The 26,897-nt window shown below is 44.4% G+C and overlaps 1 protein-coding gene and 1 long non-coding RNA gene across 2 annotated transcripts; both read left to right on the top strand.

Annotated features, from left to right (window-relative positions):
* Positions 1-5,340: 5,340 nt before the first annotated feature.
* Positions 5,341-6,746, top strand: LOC309699568. The gene is made up of 2 exons (XR_014274392.1): positions 5,341-5,642; positions 6,364-6,746. It is a non-coding gene; the product is annotated as an uncharacterized lncRNA (long non-coding RNA).
* A 16,101-nt stretch (positions 6,747-22,847) lies between these two features.
* LOC309699083 (uncharacterized protein) lies at positions 22,848-26,642 on the top strand (the record flags this gene model as incomplete). Its single annotated transcript, XM_082521943.1, has 5 exons — positions 22,848-22,891; positions 22,976-24,121; positions 24,583-24,661; positions 25,040-25,135; positions 25,898-26,642. The coding sequence occupies 2 exons, from the start codon at positions 22,848-22,850 to the stop codon at positions 23,739-23,741; spliced, it is 810 nt and encodes a 269-aa protein (XP_082378069.1). The 3' UTR covers positions 23,742-24,121; positions 24,583-24,661; positions 25,040-25,135; positions 25,898-26,642.
* Positions 26,643-26,897: the final 255 nt, after the last annotated feature.

The raw sequence follows: 26,897 nt of genomic DNA on the forward strand, positions 1-26,897 counted from the left end.
CTGGAAGAAGAGTGGATGGTGGGGTGGGTGCAGTTTTCTCTGTGGTGGGGTTGGGTGGACTGTCCTGGGCTCTGTGGGGCCGGGAGGCGCTGCTGCGCTGGGCCCCGGTCTGGATGGGCCTGGGCCCCCTTTCCCTGGCGGGTCGCGGAGTATGGGGGTGCCTACTGGGGTCAGTGGGGGAGCTGGCCCCAGGGAGGGGTCACTTGCCCCTCCCTTCCTTCCCTCCCCATCTCCAGCTGCCTCCCTCTTCCCGCTCCACCACAACCACCCACACATGCAGGACCTTGGAGTAGGGGTATGTCACCAGGGTGCAGAGGAGGCCACCCCCCGTCCCCTTCTGGCTGCCTCTGCCTCAATTTTATCCCACAACTTAGACATTCACATTACTCACACTCTCATTACACATACATATAGGATCTTGGGGGTGGGCACGATACACGGAACCCAAAGTACCATCAGGGTGTACACCCCACCCCTGGTGTCGTTGCCCACCTCTCAATGTTAAATACACGTAGACATTGAGGGCCAACAGGAGGGACCATGCGCTTACCTGCTGCTCTCTGGCAGGTAGCTCCAAGCCCTCCTGGGTTTTAAATGCACCTTAGAACACACATGCATCAACACTACAATGAGCGGGTGGAGGGAGGTTTGGAGTCTTCTCTCACCCCCGTTCTCTGCAGCCTGCTGGAGCGGGGGGGCTAGGAGGAGGAGTTGGCCGTCCGACTGCGGTCTGGAGTGTGGGGCCTCCCTGCTGCTGCGGAGTCGGGGCGGTCTGCCTCCCCCCACCGCAGGGAAAAGGGTAACACCACCTGGGTCTGGGTGCAGTTCCCCCCCTCCAGGGGCAAGGGTACCTAGACCCGGGGCTTAGAGTACGCTTGGGGAGTGTGATCGTGTGTACAGCGTCTCTTTATGTCTGTCTCCACGTTGGTTGAGTGTGGAGTAAGTGTATATGAGAGCATGAGGGTGGGAATAGATGTTTGTATATGTGTGTGCCTGTATTTCTGTGTCTATATGTCAGGTTGGGTGTCAGGCGCCACCTCTCTGGGGACATCTTAGGCCCTCCAAGGTATGGAGGCCTATCTCCCCCTACTACCACTTCCCCTGCCAGTGGCGGACTCCCTCAGACATCGGTGCGTTGGTGGTTCTTTGTGTCCGGGGGTGGGTGTCCAGGTACACACCGGCTCACTCCTTGGCGGCCGCTTATCGGGGCCTGGGGCCTGGGGCTTGCTCGGGCCACTTCGGAGGTGGGGTGCCCCCGGCCTCTCGGCCTGGGGCTCGGTCACTCAGGCACGGCTGGCTGCCGGCGGAGCTCACGGGCGCGTCACTGCAACTCCCCCTGGTTTCTGCTCCGCGGCTGCTGAGTGAGCCCTCATCTGGGACTCTCCTCAGCTCTTTCTGGGACAGTGGCGCGGCTGCCCCTCTGTTGGTCTTCCTTGGTCTCTTGTGTTCTGGGGGCCTCTGGATGTCTGGAGTTTTGATCTCCTCCATACCTGCTTCATGCCCTGGAGGACGGGGCTGTGGCCCCCCCACACCCTCTAGCAGATCATTACATGAAGGAACCTTTTAAAAAAACAAAAAACAAGTGCGTCCATGCTCACAGGTGTACCACGGGTGATCACACCCACAAACTACACCCTTTTTGGCTCCTACCTCAAAGCACACTGTGTTGTGTTGATCTTATGTGCTGCACAATAATGTGTAATATTTAGTATTTACTGTCATATTCCCATATATCATTGTGATGTTGTTTATTCTATTACTCTTGTTCTCTTCTGCTTGTTTTCTTTTTTCTTTCTCAGCAGGTGACCCAGGTGACTGATATATGCTTTTTTTTTTCTTTTCTTTTTCTGCTCACTCTGTTGGTTTTTGGTTTTTGCCCTTCTCCCCCGTCCCTCTTCTCAGCTGTTTCTCTTTCCCTCTTTCTTTCTCCCCTTCTTTCCCCCAGTAAAGTCTGTCCCATATTCAGTAAGTGAAAACAAAATAAACAATAAAAGGTGAATCAAATGGACCATTACGGCAAGGCTGGGATGGTCAATTTGGTGAAGTAAATCCATTGGGCATCTTTCTTTGCCTTTAGACAACAATTCTGATGCAAAAGAGCCAAACGGGACAGGCCAAAAAAAAAAAAAAAAGAAAAAAAAAAAGAGGAGCTTCTATCCCCAAGCCATCCGTGCTCTAAACACACACACCCGCCCTCTCACATCATCTATAATTGACTGAGTCAGGACTCTTCCAGACACTAAACCAAGGCACAATGTACATTTCAATTCCTTTAATTTTAAATATGTTTATATTGTCTATCCTGTAAAATAGTCAGATGTCTATTCATATTAATGTACAGAATTCACCTGCTTGCTGCTACTACTGCACATTCACCCAATGTATATACTACATATATATATATATATATATATATATATATATATATATATATATAATGTTTTTCCTCTACACCCCCCCCCCCCCCCCCCCCCCCCAATTTTTTTGCACATGTCGAGGAGTAGGGATGGGTATCGTTTAGGTTTTATCCGATACCGGTGCCAAATCGGTACTTTTGAAACGGTGCCGGTGCTTAAACGGTGCTCGAACCGGTGCTTAAAGAATGGAGAACACAAACTTTGTCCAAAAACCTCTCATGTTCAGCTGTTTTTTTTTGTAAAAAGATATCAATATTAGCCTTTTCTGCAGCTATGTGGCATATAAATGGCATCACTCTTGGCTGGAAGCAGTGCTTAAACAATGGAAAAAACACAAACTTAAACCCTCTCATGTTTAACTGTTTCCCACTTTTTCTTTGGTCATTTTAGCCTTTTTGGCCAGGGTGAAGGGAGTATCTGCCATCAAACAAGAAGACAGCCGCATGTAGCTATGATGATGTTTGCTAGTTCACCTTACATGCATTAATGTAATAACGTGGTTAGCCTACTCAACGTAAATTACACACGAACAACATGAAGCTACTCATACAGAGAAGAACTGCTGCTGCTGCATCATCATCCGTCATCATTTCTGCTACACTGGCAGGGCTAGGGGCCAGGACTCTGTTCTTCGGGTTTTTGGGGGATGTTGCTCCGGGTCCGATAACTGGCAACCCACCCGACGTGCACGGTGTGAGGTCTCGCAGCAAGCTATCAAATACGGCGCATTTCTCGGCTTTTAAAAAAAACGCTATGCGTCGCCAGCTGTTTAATCGGATTCTTGGTGTTACCTTCTTTGACAGTATCACAGTATCAGCTTAAAGCACTTGTTGCAGGCTGCTGAGTTTGCATATTTTGCTGTGAAGTACAGCCAGACTTTTGACCGCTTCGCCTTGGGCATTTTTAATCTGTAGCTCTGCTCTAACAGAACGTACGTACTCAGGAAAGCTCAGGAAAAAAAAGCACCGAACTAAAGCACCGAAATGTGCGCTGCTTTTCGGTCTGGTTACTACCGTTTATGTCAGAACCGGTGCCATCATGGCACCGGACACCGGTACCCATCCCTATCGAGGAGCGTGTCAGGCTACATTTCACTGTGTGTTATACTTGTATAACTATGCATGTGACAAATAAAGAACCTTGAACCTTGAACCTTGAATGACCCGCCAATTTCCGGAGGCGAGGTCACTGAGGCAGTTAAACAACTCCTTGGTGGCAGAGCCCCTGGTGTTGATGAGGTCCGCCCCGAGTTCCTGAAGGCTCTGGACGTTGTAGGGCTGTCCTGGTTGACACGCCTCTGCAATGTTGCGTGGAGATCAGGAGCAGTACCTGTGGACTGGCAGACCGGGGTGGTGGTCCCCATCTTTAAGAAGGGGGACCGGAGGGTGTGTTCCAACTACAGGGGGATCACACTCCTCAGCCTCCCTGGGAAAGTCTATGCCAGGGTGCTGGAAAGGAGAGTTCGTCCGCTAGTCGAACCTCGGATACAGGAGGAACAATGCGGTTTTTGTCCTGGTCGCGGAACACTGGACCAGCTCTTTATCCTCTCCAGGATACTTGAGGGTGCATGGGAGTTTGCCCAACCAGTCTACATGTGTTTTGTGGACTTGGAGAAGGCATTCGACCGTGTCCCTAGGGGTGTCCTGTGGGAGGTGTTGCGGGAATATGGGGTGTCTGGCCCTTTGCTACGGGCCATTCGATCCCTATACAACCGTTGCAAGAGCTTGGTTCGCATTGCCGGCAATAAGTCGGACTCGTTCCCGGTGGGTGATGGGCTCCGCCAGGGCTGCCCTTTGTCTCCGGTTCTGTTCATAATTTTTATGGACAGGATTTCTAGGCGCAGCCAAGTGGCGGAGGGCTTTCGCTTTGGTGGCCTCAGAATCTCATCTCTGATTTTTGCGGATGATGTGGTTCTGTTGGCTTCATCGGGTGAGGGCCTCCAGCTCGCACTGGAACGGTTCGCAGCCGAGTGTGAAGCAGCGGGAATGAGTATCAGCACCTCCAAATCTGAGGCCATGGTTCTCAGCCGGAAAAGGTTGGAGTGCCCACTCCGGGTCGGGCATGAGTTCCTGCCCCAAGTGGAGGAGTTCAAGTATCTCGGGGTCTTGTTCGCGAGTGATGGAAGAAGGGAACCGGAGATTGACAGACGGATTGGGGCTGCAGCTGCATTAATGCAGACGCTGCACCGGTCCGTCGTGGTGAAGAGGGAGCTGAGTGTAAAAGCAAAGCTCTCAATTTACCGGTCGATCTACGTCCCTACCCTCACCTATGGCCACGAGCTGTGGGTAGTGACCGAAAGAACGAGATCGCGGATACAAGCGGCAGAAATGAGCTTCCTCCGAAGGGTGGCTGGCCTCTCCCTTAGAGATAGGGTGAGAAGTTCGGCCATCCGGGAGGGGCTCAGAGTAGAGCAGCTGCTGCTCCACATCGAAAGGAGCCAGCTGAGGTGGTTCGGGCATCTGACAAGGATGCCCCCTGGGCGCCTCCTGGGTGAGGTGTTCCAGGCATGTCCCACCGGGAGGAGGCCCCGGGGCAGACCCAGGACACGCTGGAGAGATTATATCTCTCGGCTGGCCTGGGAACGCCTTGGTATTCCCCCGGATAAGCTGGAGGAGGTGGCTGGGGAGAGGGAGGTCTGGGCCTCTTTGCTTAGGCTGCTGCCCCCGCGACCCGGCCTCGGATAAAGCGGATGAAGATGGATGGTTGGATGGATGGAGTTTGTTTGTTTCAGAGTCAGAGAGCCGTGTCTCTCTACAGTCAGAGGTTTTTGTACGGCGGCTCAATGAGTTTGTATCACTGTGGTGGACTTTTGGTGGAGGAACCAGACTGGAATTTGGAAGTAAGTCAGCCTTAGAGCTTTTTTTTTTTATGTAATTTTCTTCTCTTTTCTTTAATTTCATTTAATATGAAAGGCTAGGAAACTTTTTGTGTAACTGAATAATTATTTTATTCATAAATTTTGTCCTAAGAAACAAAGTCAGCTTTGGAAATGAATATTCAGACACTCAGGACAATTTCCAATGAAATTGTGGGATGTTTCATAGTATTAATTATTATTTCTAGTTCTGATGGTAAAGTTGTATTTTCAGGGCTTGTAGGTTTAGTTCAGTCTAACAGAGTCAGGGAGCCGTGTCTCTCTACAGTCAGAGGTTTTTGTACGGCGCCTCAATGAGTTTGTATCACTGTGGTGGACTTTTGGTGGAGGAACCAGACTGGAATTTGGAAGTAAGTCGAACTTAAACCTCATTTACTTTAGCAAATTTCTTTCTTGTGGTTATCTTAACTTTTCTGTTCAGTGTGCCAGAAAAAACCTCAGGAAAATAGTTTTTAGATACATTTTCATGAAGACATAAAGTTAGCTTCAGAATAAATGTTAAAATGAATATTAAACACAATATGAAACATCAGAGTGGACTTGAGGATATTTTACATATACATATATCTGGTTAAGTCTCGAGAGCTTTTAGTTTTAATCCAGTCTGACAGAGTCAGAGAGCCGTGTCTCTCTACAGTCAGAGGTTTTGAAAAAAGTTAAACTGCACAGAGTGAAGATAAAGATCTCTGGTGTTCTTATTGTATCATATCATTTACAACAATGTAAGCAATAAAAAAAAACACATTAGGTAAGTAGTGGTATTGAGTTTCTTATCCAGAACAAGCTGTTTATTATGAAGAACTGATGATGTTGAAGCTTAACATCTTTTAAAAGTGTTGACACATCTTTGTTTTGTTTTGTTCTTTTATTTCCAGTGTAGTTTGAACATATTTCAGCTCAAACTGTGTGATGATTCTCTCTGTGCTGATATGCATGAGAGGTTTCTTAAAGGGAAGTGAAACAATGTGTGAGTGAATGACTGGTGGAGCAGAAAAAACACCTGACAGAAACTTCTTAACGGAGAAATTCAAATTGTGGCTCCTGTCCTCTAAGCTGATTGGTGTTTCCTAGGTGATACCCGCCCCGCCCTGAAGGTGCTGGGTCCCTCCAGTGAGGAGCTGAAACAGGGGAAGGCCACGCTCATGTGTCTGGCCAACAAGGGCTTCCCCTCAGACTGGAGTCTGTCCTGGAAGGTGGATGGCAGTGGCAGCATCAGCTGGGAGGAGAGCAGGAGCCCCGTGGTGCAGGAGAACGACGGCCTCTACAGCTGGAGCAGCACCCTGAGGCTCCCTGCAGACCACTGGATGAAGGTGGGCTCTGTGACCTGTGAGGCCACCCAGGGCTCCCACACTGTGGTCTCAGAGCCACTGATGAGAGACCAGTGTCCCCAGTCCTGACCTGACTAACTGTGACTTTCATGCTGGTCTTACTTTCACACTGCATTCTGTAGCTTTTTTTTTTCTTCTCCAATTCCTTCTCTCATTTTTCATTGCTTTGTTTAAAGTTTAAAGTTTGTTTAAAGTTTTAAAGAATAAAAAAAAATCTACATTAAATAAGAATTGAGTGTTTGTCTTACTTTTGTGGTGATGTCAATATTAAACTCTAAATAATGATTTCCAGGGTTCTAATTGGAAACCAGTGTGCTATCTGTAGAAAGTCAATATGAGTCAGTAGAATTAAGCAACTTTCAATACATGAAGTAAAGCAAAGTAATGAAATGTTTCAGCATGTTGCAGTTTGTTGTATAAAACACTGACTGAGCAGGTGGAGCAGAAAAGCGCTGTATAAGAATGAGTCTATTCTCGTGATCAGTGTTGGGGTAGGTATTTTAAGAAGTCATTTAATATACAGAGTTTTTTTGTTAAAAGTATTCAGTACGTTATTTTGGTGTTTTTTTTTCTTTAAAATCACCTGAAACACAACATGTCATAACTGTCATTGAACAATATGAACTTGTAGGCTACAGTCTCTCACACCAACATAAATCCCTATCCTAATGACGACACACATATTTTCTTTCTCTTGGCATTTAGGTATATGAATACCTGTCAAGGGTCCTTGACATACAGGTCTCCGACTCGGAGGACAAAAATTAATGTCCTGTGTCTTAGGAGGGCAGGATTGCTTTGCTTTTTCTTTATACGATGCTTCGCAGTATTAGTTTTGCCTAACAACCTGTTTTTGACTCCTAAATTGTCATTAATGCAACCGCTCTACATAACAGTCAGTGTAACTGATTATAAATCTTTTATTCATGAACCTACACATTACGCTTTATTTACTAGTTGTATGTATTTTAACAGAACAAGAGGTGGACCACACGTTTGAAGAGCTGCTGGTCTTTATAACTGGGGCTGACTTACTTCCACCACTCGGGTCCTGCAACATAGACTTTTATGATCAGGAGTCGGGGATACGCATCGATGTGCAGCTTATCCCTGTATCTTCCGAGACGTGTTGCATACGAGGATCAATTTAAAGATCTTATGATCACTGCATTAAAAGGATTCCTGGGATTTGGAAAGCTGTAGCTGCATTTACATGAACTGATGCTGGAAAGCTGTGGTTGAAACCTGTGGCCTTTTGGGAGGAAGTGTGTTATTCTAAGTGTTCTGAAATGGGATTTCTCCTGGGCTTCTTCAAAATTGTACATTTTAAAAGTGTTTAGTATAAAAGTTGTTTGTTTTTACAAATGTGACTGTATATAGTTGTATTTATAGTCCCGTTAAGACAGGTGGGGTATGCATGCAACAAGCCATGCACCAAAAAGTGATGCTCAGAAAATGCTTCAAGTATTGGAAGGAAAATAACAATTCATCTACAAATGTTCTTTTGAAAGGTTGTTGTGCAGTCATGTTTAAGTATTCGGTTATCAGAATCAGAATCAGAATACTTTATTGATCCCTGGGGGAAATTATTTTTTGTTACAGTGCTCCATTTTAAACCAACATTAAGACAAGACAGACAATACGCTAACTAAGAATAGTACAATATATACATATATATACATACATACATACATAAGTCACTTATAAATAAATATTTGGAAAAGAAACATGTGTAGTTGTAGCAGCAAACAGTGTGTTAAGTGGATGCGTTGTACAGGGAGATGGCCACAGGCAGGAATGATTTCCTGTGTCGTTCAGTGGTGCTTTTCGGTAATCTCAGTCTCTCACTGAACGAGCTCCTGTGACTGACCAACATGTCATGGAGTGGGTGGGAGGTGTTATCCAACATTGTCTTTATCTTGGACAGCATCCGCCTCTCTGACACCACCTTGAGGGAGTCCAGCTCCATCCCCACAACATTGCTGGCCTTACGGATCAGTTTATTAAGTCTGTTGGCATCTGCGACCCTCAGCCTGCTCCCCCAGCATGCAACAGCATAGAGGATCGCACTGGCCACAACAGACTCATAGAAAATCCTCAGCATTTTCTGGCAGATGTTGAAGGACCTCAGTCGCCTCAAAAAATAGAGACGACTCTGGCCCTTCCTGTAAAGTGCTGTGGTGTTTTTAGCCCAGTCCAGTTTATTGTCAATGTGTACTCCAAGGTATTTATAGTCCTCCACAATGTCAACACTGACCCCCTGGATTGAAACAGGGGTCAAGTGTTTCCTGGTCTTCCTGAAGTCCACGATCAGTTCCTTGGTCTTTGCCACGTTGAGCTGCAGATGATTCTGCTCACACCACGTGACAAAGGAGTCGACCACAGCCCGGTACTCTGTCTCATCATCCCTGCTGATGCATCCAACCACCGCAGAGTCATCAGAAAACTTCTGAAGATGGCAGGTCTCTGTGCAGTGGCTGAAGTCTGTGGTGTAGAGGGTGAAGAGGAAGGGGGAGAGGACAGTCCCCTGTGGTGCCCCTGTGTTGCTAATCACCTTGTCAGACACACACTGTGGGAGACGTACATATTGTGGTCTTCCTGTCAGGTAATCAACAATCCAGGACACCAGAGAAGCATCCACCTGCATCGCTGCTAACTTATCACCCAGGAGGGTCGGCCTGATGGTGTTGAAAGCACTGGAAAAGTCAAAAAACATGACCCTCACAGTGCTCGCCGGCTGGTCCAGATGGGTGTAGACACGATTGAGCAGGTAGATGATGGCGTCCTCTGTTCCAAGACGAGGCTGATAAGCGAACTGAAGGGGATCCAGATGTGGTCTTACTATGGGTCGCAGCTGGTCCAGGATGAGCCTTTCCAGGGTCTTCATGATGTGGGAGGTCAGTGCCACGGGCCTGTAATCCTGGGGGCCACTGGGACGAGGCGTCTTTGGTACAGGGACGAGGCATGATGTCTTCCACATCACCGGGACCCTCTGCAGACTCAGACTCAGCATAAACAGTTTATGAAAGACTCCACACAGCTGGGGGGCACAGGCCTTGAGGACAAGGGGACTCACTCCGTCTGGTCCAGCAGACTTGCCTGAGTGAAGTCTCCTCATTTGCATCTCAACCTGGTATTGAGTGAAGGTGATGGGTGGGGGAGGGGTGTCAGGAATCTCACAGGAGGCAACATGTGAAGAGAGAGGCTGGCACAGTGGTGTGGCTCTGGATTCCAGGCTGACTGCAGGTGAGGTTGTGGGGGTGGGAGCAGACACTGTGGTGTCGAATCTATTGAAAAACAGATTCAACTCGTCGGCTCTATTCTCACCTCCCTCAGCTCCCCTGCTGTTGGTTGGCCTGAATCCAGTGATGGTCTTCATGCCCCTCCACACCTCTCTCATGCTGTTCTGCTGGAGTTTCCACTCCAGCTTCCTCCTGTAATTGTCCTTAGCCTCTCTGATCTTGTCCTTTAGTAACACCTGGACCTTCCTCACCTCCTCTTTGTTGCCCCCTCTGAAAGCCCTCTTCTTGTTGTTGAGGAGGGCTTTGATGTCCTTAGTCACCCACGGCTTGTTATTTGGGTAACAATGAACAGTCTGAGCTGGAACAATGGAGTCGGTGCAGAAAGTTATGTAGTCTGTGATACACTCAGTAAGCCCATTGATGTCCTCGGCGTGAGGCTCACAGAGTGTTTCCCAGTCGGTCACCTCGAAACAGCCCTGTAGTTCCGCTATTGCCTCCTCTGACCACCTCCTAACAGTCCTGGTGGTCACAGGTTCCCTCCTCACAATTGGCACATAGCGGGGGGTGAGGTGAATCAGGTTATGATCTGACCTACCAAGTGGGGGGAGGGAGGAGGAGCTGTATGCATCCTTGACGTTAGCATACAGTAAGTCTAAAGTTTTCTCTCCCCTGGTGGGACAGTCCACATATTGTTTGAATGTTGGTAGTGTATTGTCCAGTGATACATGGTTGAAGTCACCCGAGATCACAATAAAGGCACTCGGGTGCTGAGTCTGTAGCCGAGCTATGGCAGAGTGGATAGTGTCACATGCAGCTGTGGGGTTAGCAGAGGGAGGAACATAAACAGCCACCAAGATGACGTGAGAGAATTCCCTGGGTAAATAATACGGCCTGAGTCCAACAGCACACAGTTCAGTGTCCGGGCAACAAATCCTTTCTTTGATTGTTATGTTGGCAGGGTTACACCACCGGTTGTTAACTAAAACAGCAAGCCCACCTCCTTTACGCTTACCGCTAGCGATGCTGTCCCTGTCCGCCCGAACAGTGTGGAAGCCTTCCACGGAAGCATTCTCATCGGGAATGACCTGGTGCAGCCATGATTCGGTGAAACACATCAGGCTACACTCTCGGTATTCCCTCTGACTCCGTACCAGTGCTGAGAGCTCGTCGATTTTACTTGCCAACGATCGCACATTTCCCATCACGATAGACGGCAGACACGGTTTAAACCTCCTCCTCGCTTCGAGCCTCCGCTGTCTCACCGTCACCTTTTTTCTTCTCTTCTGTCCTTGACCTCTGCATCCCCGATGTGTTTTCCTCCAAATTTCAGCTGGTACTTCTGCGGGCACTTCTGCGGGCCTGGCCAGCGAGCCGGCCGGCATCAGGGCGATCAGCTGATCTCTGGAGTAAACAGTCCGTGCGTGTAGGAGATGTGCCGCGGTCCCGTTCCATGATAAAAGTAACAGTTCCACGGCCACCAGAAGAACAAAAACTCTCTCAATCCACATGATTGAGTAAGAGATAGAAAACGGAGGAAAATACAAGTCAGAAAAAAAAAAGAATACGTAAGAAAAAAGAGCTAAACTAAGAGAAAAGCAGGAGCGACTGTAACAGGCTGCACGCTGGTTGGCGCATGCGCACTTAATATACTATAATATACTGCATAGTTTCTTGTTGCTGCGTTGTGTTTGTGTTGTTGTTTTAAATGTGCAATAGCTGCCTAACAAACTTTGAACTGAAAGACGCTGACTTTTGTAAAATAAAAGTATTGTACTGTCAGTTCTCATGGTGTCTCTTTACAAATTAAAGTTGAGGCTCACCTGTTACTGTCAAATACTGGTGTTGGGATCCACTGACGAGGGCTGTTCAGTACACAGGTATGTGCTTAAGTCGAGGTAAACAGTTCAATAAATTTACCTTCATCTGTTCTCAAACTGAGAGCTCAAGATTCCATCTCAACTCAATTTGTTCAACTGCTTTCAGGAACAAAGCAGTTTTAACTCCTAAGTTTAAAGTCAGAGTTGGTTAACTCTGAGATGGGCAGCTGACCTTTGACTATAACCTGTTTAAATATTAATAACTCAATTTGAGGAATGTGAACATGTGTCAGTGCTATTATTAGAACACATACTAATATACACAGAGGGTAACGAGGGAATACACCACAGAAGGCAGACACAGCTGAACCTCATCAGACATGACGAATACACTCACACAGAACGCAGAATCCAAATACAACAGGGAACCAGAGAATAGCTCTGAGACACGGGTTGGCAGAACATAAGGAACAGAGGGACGAAGAGATGCGACTGGAAAACAGAAAATAAATGAAACGAATCATATTAATAATCAAAAACATGAATAGGAAGTCGACAGGTCTTTGGACCATGGCAGTGTTGAAGAGCAAAAAAGAGAAAATCTAAAAACCTGAGAAAGAAAAGATGGAAATTTGATCATTTGACTGATTTGGACTTAAAGTTTCTATTTGAAGTATTTGCTAAATTGTGCAGATAATTATGACTCACTGACTTTTGGTGAGTTCATTTAGTGTTAGATTTTTTTTCTTACAGAAATATGATTTTTGATAATGATCGATATTTAGAAATTGAGATTTATTTGAGCTGGTATGAAGCAGAGGTCAAAGGTCATAAATGATTTTTTGTGATAATATTTTTTATCAACTGGGTTTCAAAAAATTGATATATTTCCAACTTTTTTTTCCTTTAGCAACAATGACATTTTCACTGTGTGTGTGTGTGTGTGTGTGTGTGTGTGTGTGTCCTCAGTGAACTGTATCAGTCTCTGCAGTATCTTCCAGCTGCATCAGTCACTTCAGTTTCTGTTCAGTCTGACTGAGGGAGGTTTTTGTACGACTGTTTTTCACTATGTGAACACAAGCTGGCTGTTAGGATAGTGACCACTCTGACAGTAATAAACTGCTGCATCTTCAGCCTGGACTCCACTGATGGTCAGAGTGAAGTCAGAGTTTGATCCACTGCCTGTAAAATGAGCTGGAATCCCTGATTGTCGAGTGCTAGCAGAGTGAATGAGACGTTTAGGAACTCCTCCATCTTTCTGTTGGTACCAGGCTAAAAGATGGTAGTTGCTCCAAACACGAACATCCTGACTGGTCGTACACTTGATGTTCACAGTTGCTCCCACAGCAGAGCTCACTGCTCCAGGCTGAGTCACTGTGATCTGTCCTCTGGACTCTGAGGACACAGAGACAAAAACATAAAGCAGCTTCATGGTTTTGTGGGCTTCATTTCAGAGGGACAGATGTTGATAGAGGAGAGTAGTTTGATTCTCTGGACTTTACCTGTGAAGCAGCAGCAGAGGAGAGTCCAGATGAGGATGCAGATCAAAGTCATGTTTTTGATGAGGAGGATTTCTGTGGCTTCTGTTGTGATGAAGGACAGCTGTCAGTCATCCAGTGTTCAACTCTCAGGACTATAAACTCTCCCAGAGCACTGGAGCATGGTGCTGCTGATGCAAAGTGCCTCTCTATGGAAATCATCTGACTGAATACAACAGCTACTTGGCTCAAATAGTTGATGCTGTTTATCAGTTAATCAGTTTTTCAAAATGTCCACTGTAATTTGTTTCAAAAGAATGATTTTCTTGGAAAGGAGATTTCCTCACCCCAATCCAAGTGTTGGCCAATCAGGAATGTGCAGGGTGCCAGTTTAGCTCAGTGGGTGAGCAGGTGACCACATGCCACATGGGAGGGGTCAGCAGCCTGGATTTGAGTCTAACCTGTGGCCCTTTACTGTGTGTCTTTCCCACTTTCCTGTCTGTCTTCACTGTTTTACTATCCAATGATGGGAAAAATGCCAAAAATGCCAAAAAAAAAACATGCTACCTATAAGACAGTGTTGTCTGAAGATAAAAGCACACACATTTGTCCTTGTAAGACACAATCTGAGTTTGTTCACATAAAAAAAAAGAAAAGAAATACTGTACTTATCTACTCACAAACACATGAACAGAGTTTCTGAGAATCTTCACCCTGAAAGAAGTTAGAAAATGACCTGTCAACAAATTAAAGTGCTGTTCACGTGTAAAAAATAGGCCAGAATAAATAGAAAAGTCAATGTTTTTCAAACTACACCTGTGCATGCAAACATGGCCTCAAAAGTGAAAGACATTTCAAAAAAATCAAAGAAAAGGAACAATTTGTAAAAGTTATTTTAGAGTTTTGAAAAACTCACTCAGTACAAAAAACCTTGCAGTGATTCACATTGATGCACGATGCTGACCACAGGGTGGAAAAGTTAAACATGACCACAGCGCAGATATCACTTGTTAAAATGTTTTGTAGAATAACAGGACAACCTGTGAGACTGGAAAGACTCGACTTTCATGTCCTGAACATGTTATTTTCTGTTTTGTGATGTAGTGTGTAATGCTCAGCAGTATAATCATTTTAACTGGTTCTGTGCATGATCTAAAGCAGTCTTTCTCAAACTGTGGTTCACATACCACAAGTGGTACTTGGGCTCTCTCTGGTGGTACGTGAGAAATCTCCATTTTTTTTTCTTAAGATTAAATAATATACCATTGTGGAGGTATGCAAAGACGACACGAGCGTTCCCGAGGCACTCTGGGAGCCGGAGTCAACCAGAAAACGTCTCCCCGAGCATGAGTCCTCTATGAAGTGCAGCCTTTCCTTATCGCCAGCAGTCACGGCCGCTACAGAGCACAGGCGGGCTCATTTCCCTGGGCCTTAAAACTGCAAAGGCGGCACAGCGCTGTCACGCTGATGGTAAAAACACAACCCTTTTCGATGACAACGCAATCCCAGCCACTATCAATGAGTTGGAGGCCCCTGGGAGAATCGGTGGGGGCGCGGGAGTTGCCGTCGGTGAGTCGGGAATTATCGTCTCGATGCCAAAGCTCCTGGTAGCCAGGAGAATGCGATCCACTTCTTCTGCAAGTGACTGGGAATCCTTTGCACCCAGCAGCAGGGAGTTGTCAAGGCCAGCTCAAGGAAGACGTGAGTGAAGAGGAATCCGCCGTCATCCGTTCCTAGCAAGGACAGCGTGCTCTCCATGAGTTCGAGAGCGGTACCATCACCCAGGCCAGAGAGAGAGAGAAGAAGAAGAAGAAAGTGTACTTTATTGGTCCCCGTGGGGAAAATCCCTCTCTGCATTTAACCCATTCACTCAGTGAAGCAGTGGGCAGCCATTGGGCGCCCGGGGAGCAGTGTGTGGGGACGGTACCTTGCTCAGGGGTACCTCAGGGTAGCTGTTCAGGGGAATCGAACCCCCAACCTTCCGATCATGGGGCCACCACTCTACCTACTGAGCTATCCCTGCCCCCCTGAGAGGAGTTTCTCAGCCCGCTCTGCATCGGAAGGGGAGTAGTGCTGCAGCAGCAGCGCCTTCAGAGCGGTGTATTTCCCTTTGATAGGGGGGGATCTCGGAGGAGGGTCATCACATAGTGGGTGGACAGTAGATCCAGCAAGTATTTTGTGTTGTCGGCCAAAATGCCATGAAGAGTAAACTGAGTTTAGACGTGCACAAACCATGAAGGAGGGTCATGAAGCCAAAACTCTGGCAGCTTAACTGACACAGAAAAATTAAAACATACAGCTTTGCTATCACTTCTGACATAAATGAAGACAGAAAACTAAACAACAGTGGCGTTTGTAGGGTTACTGAAGTTGGGCTAGCTACACAGCTATGGTTAGCATAATATAAACACAGTGAAGCTGGAGGATGAACTTTTTTCACTCGATGAGGGTTCCCGATGGTTAGGAACAAATGTAACTGCATGGCAGGATGCTGTTAACGGACTGCAACTGCAATATAAGGTTAGAATAGAATAGAATTCAACTTTATTGTCATTGCACATGCACATGTACAGGGCAACGAAATGCAGTTTGCATCCATCCAGAAGTGCTTTAGCCATGATATAGATATATTACAATATATATTAGCAATAATATAATTATGTGAGTATATTACAGAAATGGGTCTATTATGGTATGTTATAATGTACACGGTATGAAGTATGTTGTGAATATTCTATAACTATAAGTATGTACAGGCTATGAACAGGATATAAATATGAAAAACTATACAGAATATGAAATAAATAACTTTACAGAAATAATGGGAACTATGCATTATTATAATATATTACTTATTATAATATAGTGCTGCATGGGCTGGGCTGTAGTTACATTATAAGGTTTAAAAAACTGAGCTTTAAAATGAATTGTGATGATAAAAACCGAAAGAGGCCGACAGTGATCACTGACTTTTTTTAGGGGCTTGTTTAGATTAAATGGAACAAAATAAAAAGCGTTAATGTTACGGCCGAGAGGGCCAGGCGGTGTGTGTGGACTCAAACGCAGACACAGAGGTAGGAAAAACAGTGCCTAGTTTAATTACAATGCAGGAACTATAAAGGCTACGAACTGTGAACTATGAAACATGAAACTCAGACAGTGTGCTATGACTAGATGCAAGAGTTTAAGTACAGATCCTGGGGAGGGGAAAAGGGGCAGCGGCCTGGGTGGAGTTACACAGAGTCACTATAATGAGAAGAGACAGCCAGTCAGTGGCAGTCTAGTGAATCACAGCCATTTGATTAAACTATGATGGTTATGGCTTATGCATTGCAGGGGCAGGCATCGCGCAAGGAGGGTGTCTAGGGGGTCCGGGTGAGGAGTGGTGGGGAGAGAGTCCGGAATATACTTGGAGCAACGGCCCTGGCAGGGAGGCAGATGAAGAGCCACAATGAAGGGAGTGCAACCTGATAGCAGAAACCCAGTGTCCAGACAGAGATGCATCTCTCCTGTTTGTAAAGCGTGACAGCCAGGCAGGTACTAAGACAGGGAGAAAACACTGAGTAGAAATGCAGATGTTAGGGAAACTCTCAAGAGCTTGGCGGCCTAGAACTAACGTGGGTTAGCTGAAGATCTGGCAGAGGTCTGTTGTGAGTGCTGGTCTTAAATGCTGGTGACTTGATTGCAGTCAGGTTTGAAGGCTGATGGGAGTCTCCGCCTGAAGGTGGAGCCCAGCAGAGTGGAAAAACCCCGCACTCACCTGGACCATGACAGTTAAAACGTAAGATAAGATAAGATACCTTTATTAGTCCTACAAGGGGAAATTTCATGTTAAGGCTGCTGACCTATTGTATGCAATGGCAGCGCCATCTTACCCTCCGACCATACATACATTACCCAAAAACATCACATGGGGAAGACAGGTCAGAGAGGTATAACATGGAAAATGCACCACATGAGGAAAGATAAGGAGAAAAAAATAACTCCCCCCAGACTGAGCTCCAACAGGGAGATCAGTTTGAAAACAGAAAAAAACACCTCTGCACATGAAAAAACTCTTAATACACCAAAGAAACACATGACAAGAAACAGGGGAGGGTAAAGGGGGAGAGACAGCCAGTGTAGACAGTACATCTGGGCCTGCAGCATAAGCGCTGGTCTCCTTGATCCACCGTCAGCATCGGAGGGGAATAAACATCAAAGGCGTTTGGAGGGGGGATGAATGTACATCTGCATGTGTACATATGTCTGTGTCTGTATGTGTGTGCGTGTCCAGAGTTCAGCTGAGACAGTGTCCTTCACCCTGCCAGGCTAAGTAAACAGTCTTCCAGCCAACCCAGGTGGCCTTGCATGGAATGGGAAGAACAGTCTAAACACAGTCGTTATCAGGGTGTTGTTGTTCAGCTCCAGCCTTGAGACCACAGCTGGTGCCAAAGGGGTATCCGCATGAAGTGATGGTGGTTTTTACTTTAGTGCGAACAGCTCATATGAATTTTAAAGCAGTTCTAACAGTCTGACACTGGTCTCTCAGTCTCAGAGTGAAGAGTGAAGTCAGAGTTTGATCCACTGCCTGTAAAACGAGCTTAAGTCCCTGAATCTCGAGTGCTAGACAAGTAAATGAGACGTTTAGGAACTCCTCCATCTTTCTGTTGGTACCAGGCTAAACAGTTGGAGTTATAAACATCCTGACTGGTTGTACACTTGATGCTCACAGATCCTCCCACAGCAGAGCTCACTGCTCCAGGCTGAGTCACTGTGATCTGTCCTCTGGACTCTGAGGACACAGAGACAAAAACATAAAGCAGCTTCATGGTTTTGTGGGCTTCATTTCAGAGGGACAGATGTTGATAGAGGAGAGGAGTTTGATTCTCTGGACTTTACCTGTGAAGCAGCAGCAGAGGAGAGTCCAGATGAGGACGCAGATCAAAGTCATGTTTTTGATGAGGAGGATTTCTGTGGCTTCTGTTGTGATGAAGGACAGCTGTCAGTCATCCAGTGTTCAACTCTCAGGACTATAAACTCTCCCAGAGCACTGGAGCATGGTGCTGCTGATGCAAAGTGCCTCTCTATGGAAATCATCTGACTGACTCACACAGGGACTTGGATCTATCACCTCACATGTTATTGAATATAAGTATTTTTTGAAGAATGGTTTGGGGTTGAACTTAACTTAACCTGGACAGATTTGTGCCCAGTGAAATGAAAGTCCTTTGCACCATTTAATCACATTTAAATCGTCTGTCTGGACTAGTGATGTGCGAATCATGAACGAATCGTTCAATACTCGAGAATCACTTTACTGCCTCGTGAATCATGATTCACAACCCCAACTGACTCACTGACTCATCCCTGTTGCTGTTTGCAAACTAATTTCATTAGTAGAAATATATCTAGCTTATAATTAAAATTGTGGGAAAAAAACAACAGCCAGTTATGGTTTAGGGCCCGGATGGCTTAGGGATAGAAGCTCCTATTGAGTCTCTCTGGCCTTGCCCGGATGATGCAGAACCTTCTTCCAGATTGCAGAAGTTGGAACAGTTTGTTGCCAGGATGGGACGGGTCCTTCAGTATCTGCGCTGCTCTAGTCTGGCATCTCCTGGTGTAGGTGTCCTGAAGCGGGGGGAGAGCAATCCTGCAGCAGCGTTCTGCTGTACGGATCACTCTCTGGAGAGCTTTTTGGTCCTTCACACAGCTGTTCCCAAACCAGGATGTGATGTTCTGTGTGAGGATGCTCTCCATAGCTATTTGACACATTTGAGGAAAATACTAATAAAATAAAATAAAAATAAATAAAATAAATGTTCCCTTTAGAAATCTTAATTTTTTTTGCTCTTTTTTGCTCTATAAAAATAGTTGTTTTTCTTTTTCAGTCACTCATCTTAGCAGTAGGATTTACATGAAAAGAGAAACAAATTAAGTTTGAGTGAAAATGTACATTTTTTGCACTCTCTGGGCAACTGACTCAGTGACTCAAAAAACCCGATTCATTTTGGTGAGTGACTCATTCAAGCTCGATTCAGTAAAAAGAATCAAACTTACCATCACTAGTCTGGACTCTTGGGGTAACTCTTGACTCTGCATTGATTTAGTTTAAAATCTCAAATCTCTCGTTCTGTCTTGTTTCTTCCCTTAAATTGCTAAGTTAAGGGCCGTTATGTCATCCTCTGAACTGGAAATTGTTATTCATTTATTTCATCACTGTAATTAATTGTTCACATCTGTAAGAATAAAGTCGCTCCAATGTCCACAGTGTTGTTCATCCAGCTGCACAGGCTCCCTGTTGAACTCAGAATCAGACTCTTGAAGTGGACTCTGTCTTCATGAGTTCTTCCTGGGTAAGCAGCAGCTTACATCATTAAACTGTTTCAGCCATACAGCCACAGCAGGTCCCTGAGCTCTTGTGATCAGGGTCTGCTTACTGTACATCGTACGAGGCTGAAAACTAAAGGAGACGGAGCTTTTACCACAGTGACCGCAGACTCTGGAACTCTCTCCCTCTGAGTCTGAGATCTGTGGACGCAGACGCAACCAAATGTCATGTTATTAGACTTGAATTTAGTAAACTTTGTTCTTTAATGCTCTGTTATTTTGTTGTGAAGCACTTTGTGATCCTTGTCTTGAAAGGTGCCACATAAATAAAATCTGACTTACTTACTTTTGTCATATGGTTGATCGATGGATCAGGTTTTTTTTTTTTTTTTTACAATATTGCACGTGTTAACATTTTTTATACGTAGGATTAAAATTAGTAAACAATACGGAAAAATTAAAATAAAGGCTGTGTAATTTTACTAAAGAATGATTCATCAGCTGTCAGAATTACACAGGGAGTGAATGATTTGTTGAGTTTGTTTGTTTCAGAGTCAGAGAGCCGTGTCTCTCTACAGTCTCGGGCTGGGCTGCCTCCAAATCACCTGCATCTTATCTGAGGCAATCACCGGAGGACTACTTCAGCCAGCTCTGACGGCTTCTCCTCGCCAGTCTGTAGGTCTCCTCCCAGTGTGACCAGCATTCGGCGTGGAAGCCTGTGGCCTGCCTGTCATCCTGCCTGACTGCCTCCCTCCCTAGGATTCCCTTCTTGGACACCTCTCCCCTGCAAGCTCCACGGTCCTGCTCTACCTGTAAGCCTCAGCAACTTATGAAGTCTAGCTGTTCATTTTTTGACAATCTGCGTGCTGTTAACTGTGTCTCCCCTTTCTGTTGCAGTTTCCCCATGGTCCCGATTACGGTGCTCCTGGGCTCCACGCTCCTCGTTTTCCCCCATGGCATGAGCCTTAGTTTTTCGTTTCTTTAACACTGTTAAAAGATTCTTCAGTTCAATAAAATTGTGTACATAGTTCTGAGCTGCTTTGGGGTCCTGTTACCTGAACACTCCGTGTTCTGTGACAAGGAGAAGATTAAATGAATGATGATATGAACAAACAATTGAAAAACGAAACACCTTGAGTTCAAATACAGCTTTTTCACTCGCGTTCATGTTTGATGATATGTTTACAGAAAAATCTTTAATTCACAGGTGTATTGAACACAATGCGATAGCAGTAGGACATTTTTGACGAATCACTTTATGTTGTGTGTGTGTGTGTGTGTGTGTGTGTGTGTGTGTGTGTGTGTGTGTGTCCTCAGTGAACTGTATCAGTCTCTGCAGTATCTTCCAGCTGCAGCAGTCACTTCAGTTTCTGTTCAGTCTTAGTGAGGGAGGTTTTTGTACGACTGTATTTCACTGTGTGAACACCCACTGACTGTTAGGATAGTGCTGACTCTGACAGTAATAAACTGCTGCATCTTCAGCCTGGACTCCACTGATGGTCAGAGTGAAGTCAGAGTTTGATCCACTGCCTGTAAAACGAGCTGGAATCCCTGATGCTCGAGTGCTAGCATAGTAAATGAGCAGTTTAGGAACTCCTCCATCTTTCTGTTGGTACCAGGATAAAAGATGAGAACTGCCAGAAACATAAACATTCTGACTGGTCGTACACTTGATGCTCACAGATCCTCCCACAGCAGAGCTCACTGCTCCAGGCTGAGTCACTGTGATCTGTCCTCTGGACTCTGAGGACACAGAGACAAAAACATAAAGCAGCTTCATGGTTTTGTGGGCTTCATTTCAGAGGGACAGATGTTGATAGAGGAGAGTAGTTTGATTCTCTGGACTTTACCTGTGAAGCAGCAGCAGAGGAGAGTCCAGATGAGGACGCAGATCAAAGTCATGTTTTTGATGAGGAGGATTTCTGTGGCTTCTGTTGTGATGAAGGACAGCTGTCAGTCATCCAGTGTTCAACTCTCAGGACTATAAACTCTCCCAGAGCACTGGAGCATGGTGCTGCTGATGCAAAGTGCCTCTCTATGGAAATCATCTGACTGTAAGACAGATTCAGTTGGTCTGAAGAATCATTTATAAGTGGATCTATCAGTTTATTGCAGTTATTTTTGGGAATATTTCAAGCTTTTTTCTTTCCTTTCTTTTTTGTTTTGGTTTAATTTTTTTGGTGGGGGGTATCTTAACCCAAGTAATCACCTTTCTACCATAGCAAAGAAGTTTGAAGAAGCTGCTACAATTAAAATGTAATTAAATTAAAATTAAAATATGCTTTTATATTCTTTGGAAGACTACAGGGAGACTTCGCTTCCATGTCATAAATACTGTGTTTTTCCAGTTTGTGTTTTATCGAGTATTATGCTAACCCGCAGTGAGGTAGTTTATTTTATTTAAGACATGACAGCAAAGCTTAGGAAAAATCATTGTGTGATTCTCGTTATAGCTTTAACACTTATTGCTTTAACAGCAGGATGGTCCTGGGTTCATCCAGGCTGGGGACTTTCTTTGTGGAGGTTGCAGGTTCCTCCAGTGTTTCTGTGGCCTCTCTCCGGTTTCCTTCCACATCCAAAGACATGCAGATACTGTGGTTATGTTAACTGGTGACTCTAAATTGATCAAACGTGAAAATGTGAGTATGAATGGTTGTCCATCTCTTTATCTATCCTGGGTGTATCCTGTCTCTTTTCCCAATAGCATCTGAGAGAGGCTCCAGCATCCTCTTCACTTAGTCCTGAATCTGCATGGACCCACATGCTCCTGGTCCCAAATAATTCTGATATTTTAATAGAACAGAGCAGATATTAACTAAACTTCATGCAAGAGGGAAAATGTCAGGATAAGACACATTACTTGACTCATGAAGTCAACTTTTGCATGAAATGAAACTTGAGAAAACTGATAACTAAAAGTCAAAGGCATTTTGAAGCAGCTCAAACTATAAACATTAATGCGATTCAGGCACTGTTGGAAATCTCTATATCATAATTGTGTCATAATCCATCAGTATTTCAAAGTGTATGCTCTCCTGCTCCCTTTAAGTCACTGTAATCCACTTTTTCAACAAACTCATTAGTTCCTGGGTGTTTTCAAAATAAAAGCTTTCTACCATCTTACTGGTCAGAAACACTTTATTTCTACAGGTTTTCCTTGTGAAACAGTTGTGGGAACTAAATAATATTCCGTTCAGTCCAATTCAGTTTTATTTATGTAACATCAACTCACAACAGTCACTATTGTAACATAAAAAAAAAAATTACAAGAATACAGGACAACCCCAACAATCAGAGAGCCCCCTATGAGCAAACATTTTTCAGGATGATTTTTGATGACGATACTAATAGCATGAGATGTCACATCATTTAAAATTCTAAATGTTTCGTGCATTTCCAACAATCTCAGCTGTAAAAGTAATTCTGTGAATATGATCGTCCTTATCAATCATAACTATTCAAACACAGTAAAGTCCTCGATTTTAAATCACTACATTATTTTTCACAAGCAATTGTGTTTATACTAACTGCTGCACCTCCACCCACCAGTCTGTCAAGCTAATCAAGTTTGCAGATGACACCACCGTTATTGGACTCATCTCGGACGGGGATGAGTCTGCCTACAGGAGGGAGGTTGAACGTCTGGTGTCCTGGTGCAGCCACAACAACCTGGTGCTGAATGCCCAGAAGACAGTGGAGATTATTGTGGACTTCAGGAAGCACACAGCCCCACTCCCCCCCATCATCCTGTCTGACACCCCCATCACCTCTGTGGACTCATTCCGCTTCCTGGGTACCACCATCACCCAGGACCTGAAGTGGGAGCCCACCATCACCTCTGTCATTAAGAAAGCCCAGCAGAGGATGTACTTCCTGAGGCAGCTGAAGAAATTCAACCTGCCAACACGGACGATGATGCAGTTCTACACTGCAATCATCGAGTCCATCCTCACCTCCTCCATCACCGTGTGGTACGCTGGAGCCACTATCAGGGACAAACAGAGACTGCAGCGTGTTGTGCGCTCTGCTGAGAAGGTGATTGGCTGCAGACTCCCAGCTCTACAGGACCTGTACACCTCCAGGACATTGCGGCGTGCAGCTCGGATCTCAGCTGACCCTTCTCACCCTGGACACAGTCTGTTTGACCTGCTCCCCTCAGGCAGGAGGCTCCGGTCCATTCGCACCAGAACCTCTCGCCATAAGAACAGTTTCTTCCCCTCTGCTGTTGGACACATGAACAATAACCATATGACTGTACCCGCCACTAACACATGACCCTACGCTGTGTTCACTGCATCATTCCATGTTTGGCACTGATCTCCACCTGCACTCATGTACACTGTAAACCCCAACAGTCTACCTGACTTATAAAGTTTGTGGATATAACAATTAAAATTCCTCACAAAGTTGAAACAACTTAAAACTTTTCTGTTCGGTTAACGATTCAAACAGTTATAATTGTACATGGCTTAGAAGTTAAGAGTAAATACTGCTTTCTTAATTATGATTTTTGAGTAAATGTTCTTTTCCGAGCTCCGCATGTGGACGTCATGACGTCATGACGTCTTCTCTCTAACCTGAACGACGTTGACAGAAAATTCTGTTCAATATGGCTGCCCTTCTCGAGCGACTGGAGAACACATTTGGAGAAACTTGTAAGTAAAACTGAACCTTCGTTATGTTTATTTTTTCCGTAAAAAAGCAAGTATATTAATATGTTGCAGCCAATAACTTGTTTTCGAATGCGCTGTTGTGTTAAAAAGCACAGACCCAGGTGGTGAATAGTTGTTCGCGGTTGTTCGCACTCTTTTTCAAACATAGATTATGTCGTCAGTTTTACAGTTTTAACCGATTAAAACACAGTTTTACGAAGAATCACACATAAAGAAAGGGTCTTAGTGATATTTTAACGACCCCTTGCCAACGCAAGAAAGTTGGCGTTTTTACAACAGCAGCCTCATTGTTCGGCAGGTTTTTTTTTTTCTTCTCATTAGCATCATTCAAAAGTGACTTAGCTAGCAGTGGCAACTTCTATCTAAAACAATTGAAATATAGCAAGGTGTTGTATATTTAGTGTGCTGATAAGGTTTTCAATATTTTTATTTTTTCTTCCAAGGCTGAAGGCCAAAGACAAAAAAACAGAAGAAAAAAAAATTCAGACTGCAATTAATTTCAGGTGGAGACAGTAAACACAGGTGAGTTGAAAGATCTATTGAAGAAACCATTCATTAAGTCCCTTAAGGTGAAGATTTCATATATTGATAATGATAAAATTAACACAAATTAAAAGTTTCACTGATAAACACACAATTTTTCCTTGCTTTGAACCCCATGTTCTATATAGATCACAGCTCTGATCTGGAGAACACTATTTTAAAATACTGTGTAGGGTTTTTGTCAAATGATTAAGAAACATACTCTCTGTCACAAGAGACAGAAAGGTTGTATCTTAAAAGAAAAGTCTCCAAAATTTAGTAGAGTCTGATGTCATGCAGTTTCATAAACATGTATTCTCCCCAAAGAATGACACCTGAAAACTTTGCGTTAAATGAACTTTTCTTTTCCCTTTTTAGGAGGCGCCTGATATCAACGTGAAACGCACTGCAGTACTTCGTGCCCTTCCTGTATACCTGCGGGAGGAGGACCCAGAATTCTTTTAGACATGTAATGTAAGTGTATTTTTGCATTACTTAAATTCTGCCAGTAAGATAAAATGCTATGGATTTTTTTAAATACAATTTAATACCCTAGCAGCTACCAAATTGTACAAACAAAATACCCTCTCTGTAGAAAACCCACACACACACAGGTCAGGAGCAGGGCACAGGCGTATCACAGCACTATGGCTATGCTGCAGGTGGCCCAAAAACCAGGCTGAAGTCAAGATTTAGTTTCTTTTTGAGATAAAGTCATGAAATAAAAAATTACTTTTTTTTTTAGAAAAATAATAAAAATACAAATTATGTAATGCAAGAAGCTAACACATTAATGTACATTTTTCAAAAAAAGTAGAGTACCCTAACTCGTTACAAAGTAACCCACTACACTGCTGAATGTTTTGCTAGAATACAGGTCATGCTTGTCACATTCTCTCAAACCAACCTTACTTATTTAATTGGGGCGATCGTGGCTCAAGAGTTGGGAGTTCGCCTTGTAATCAGAAGGTTGCCGGTTCGAGCCCTGGCTCCGACAGTCTCGGTCGTTGTGTCCTTGGGCAAGACACTTCACCCGTTGCCTACTGGTGGTGGTCAGAGGGCCCGCTGGTGCCAGTGTCCGGCAGCCTCGCCTCTGTCAGTGCGCCCCAGGGTGGCTGTGGCTACAATGTAGCTGCCATCACCAGTGTGTGAATGGGTGTGAATGTCTGGATGACTGAATGTGTAAAGCGCTATACAAATACAGGCCATTTACCATTGATACTGTGTCTATTCCAGGCGGACGCATTGGATGAGTCGACCCTCATTGACACTCCAGTTGCCCTTCTCACAGTGGTTACCGACGGCGCTTCCCAGTCCAGTCCATTTTACTTCCTCAAGCATGGCTGTTTTGGTGAAAGGTGACTAGGTGATGCGTGATATTCCCAGATTTGCAAATGCATTTGCTTTATTGTTTGGCTTGATCTATGCTCTGCATTTAGACTACCCCAGGAAGCTGGTTCACACATTTGCCTTAGTCCAAAATATCTTCATGGGGCTTGATGACGGCAAACCCCTGAAACCCCTGCCTACATGCTCTTAAGGAATATAAGGCAATGTTTGTTAGGACACGCACTCTGTTACTGAGCACTTTGTTTGAAGCACTTTAAGCACTTTAAGTTTACTACAGGCTTTGGGTGGATTTAACTCCATCAGTTTACCTAATTTTCCTATACTTGACTGCCTTATCTGGTTATTTGGAAGCTGATCATCTTTGTACCCATTTTAAAAAATTGTTTTTCATTTCTATTTAAAAAAAAGTGATTAGTATTTGACTTTTTGTTTTGCATTTTTGTGTATTTTGAGAAAGATGCAATTAGGACTGATGTCGTCCTTTGTGAGTTTATAAAAAGATAAATGTTCTACACAGAATTTATAATGCTCACTTTATGGTGCCGATGTCCATGTTAGTTGTTTTATAAAAACATTTGTGATGTTTTTAAATTTTCATGAAAAAATGTTAAATAAACAAAATGTAAAGTAACTGAATTTCCGTACTTTTTTTTTTTTTAGTAGTCTACACTCACAACATATCTTTTAATTAATAATCAGATAATTTGAGTTTAGGTTGTAATATAATTGCATTGTGTTGCATCAAAATAATAAACTACAAGAAACACAAAAATATTGAAATTAAAGTATACAGTCTTTGAGTAAAGCTCAATTAATAAAATATAAAATATAATTTAAAATTTTTAGGTTAACAATAAATACAAATTTTGAGTACCCCATACTTAGA

Source organism: Aulonocara stuartgranti, assembly GCF_965226115.1.
Source record: "Aulonocara stuartgranti genome assembly, chromosome: 22".
Classification (NCBI taxonomy): domain Eukaryota; kingdom Metazoa; phylum Chordata; class Actinopteri; order Cichliformes; family Cichlidae; genus Aulonocara; species Aulonocara stuartgranti.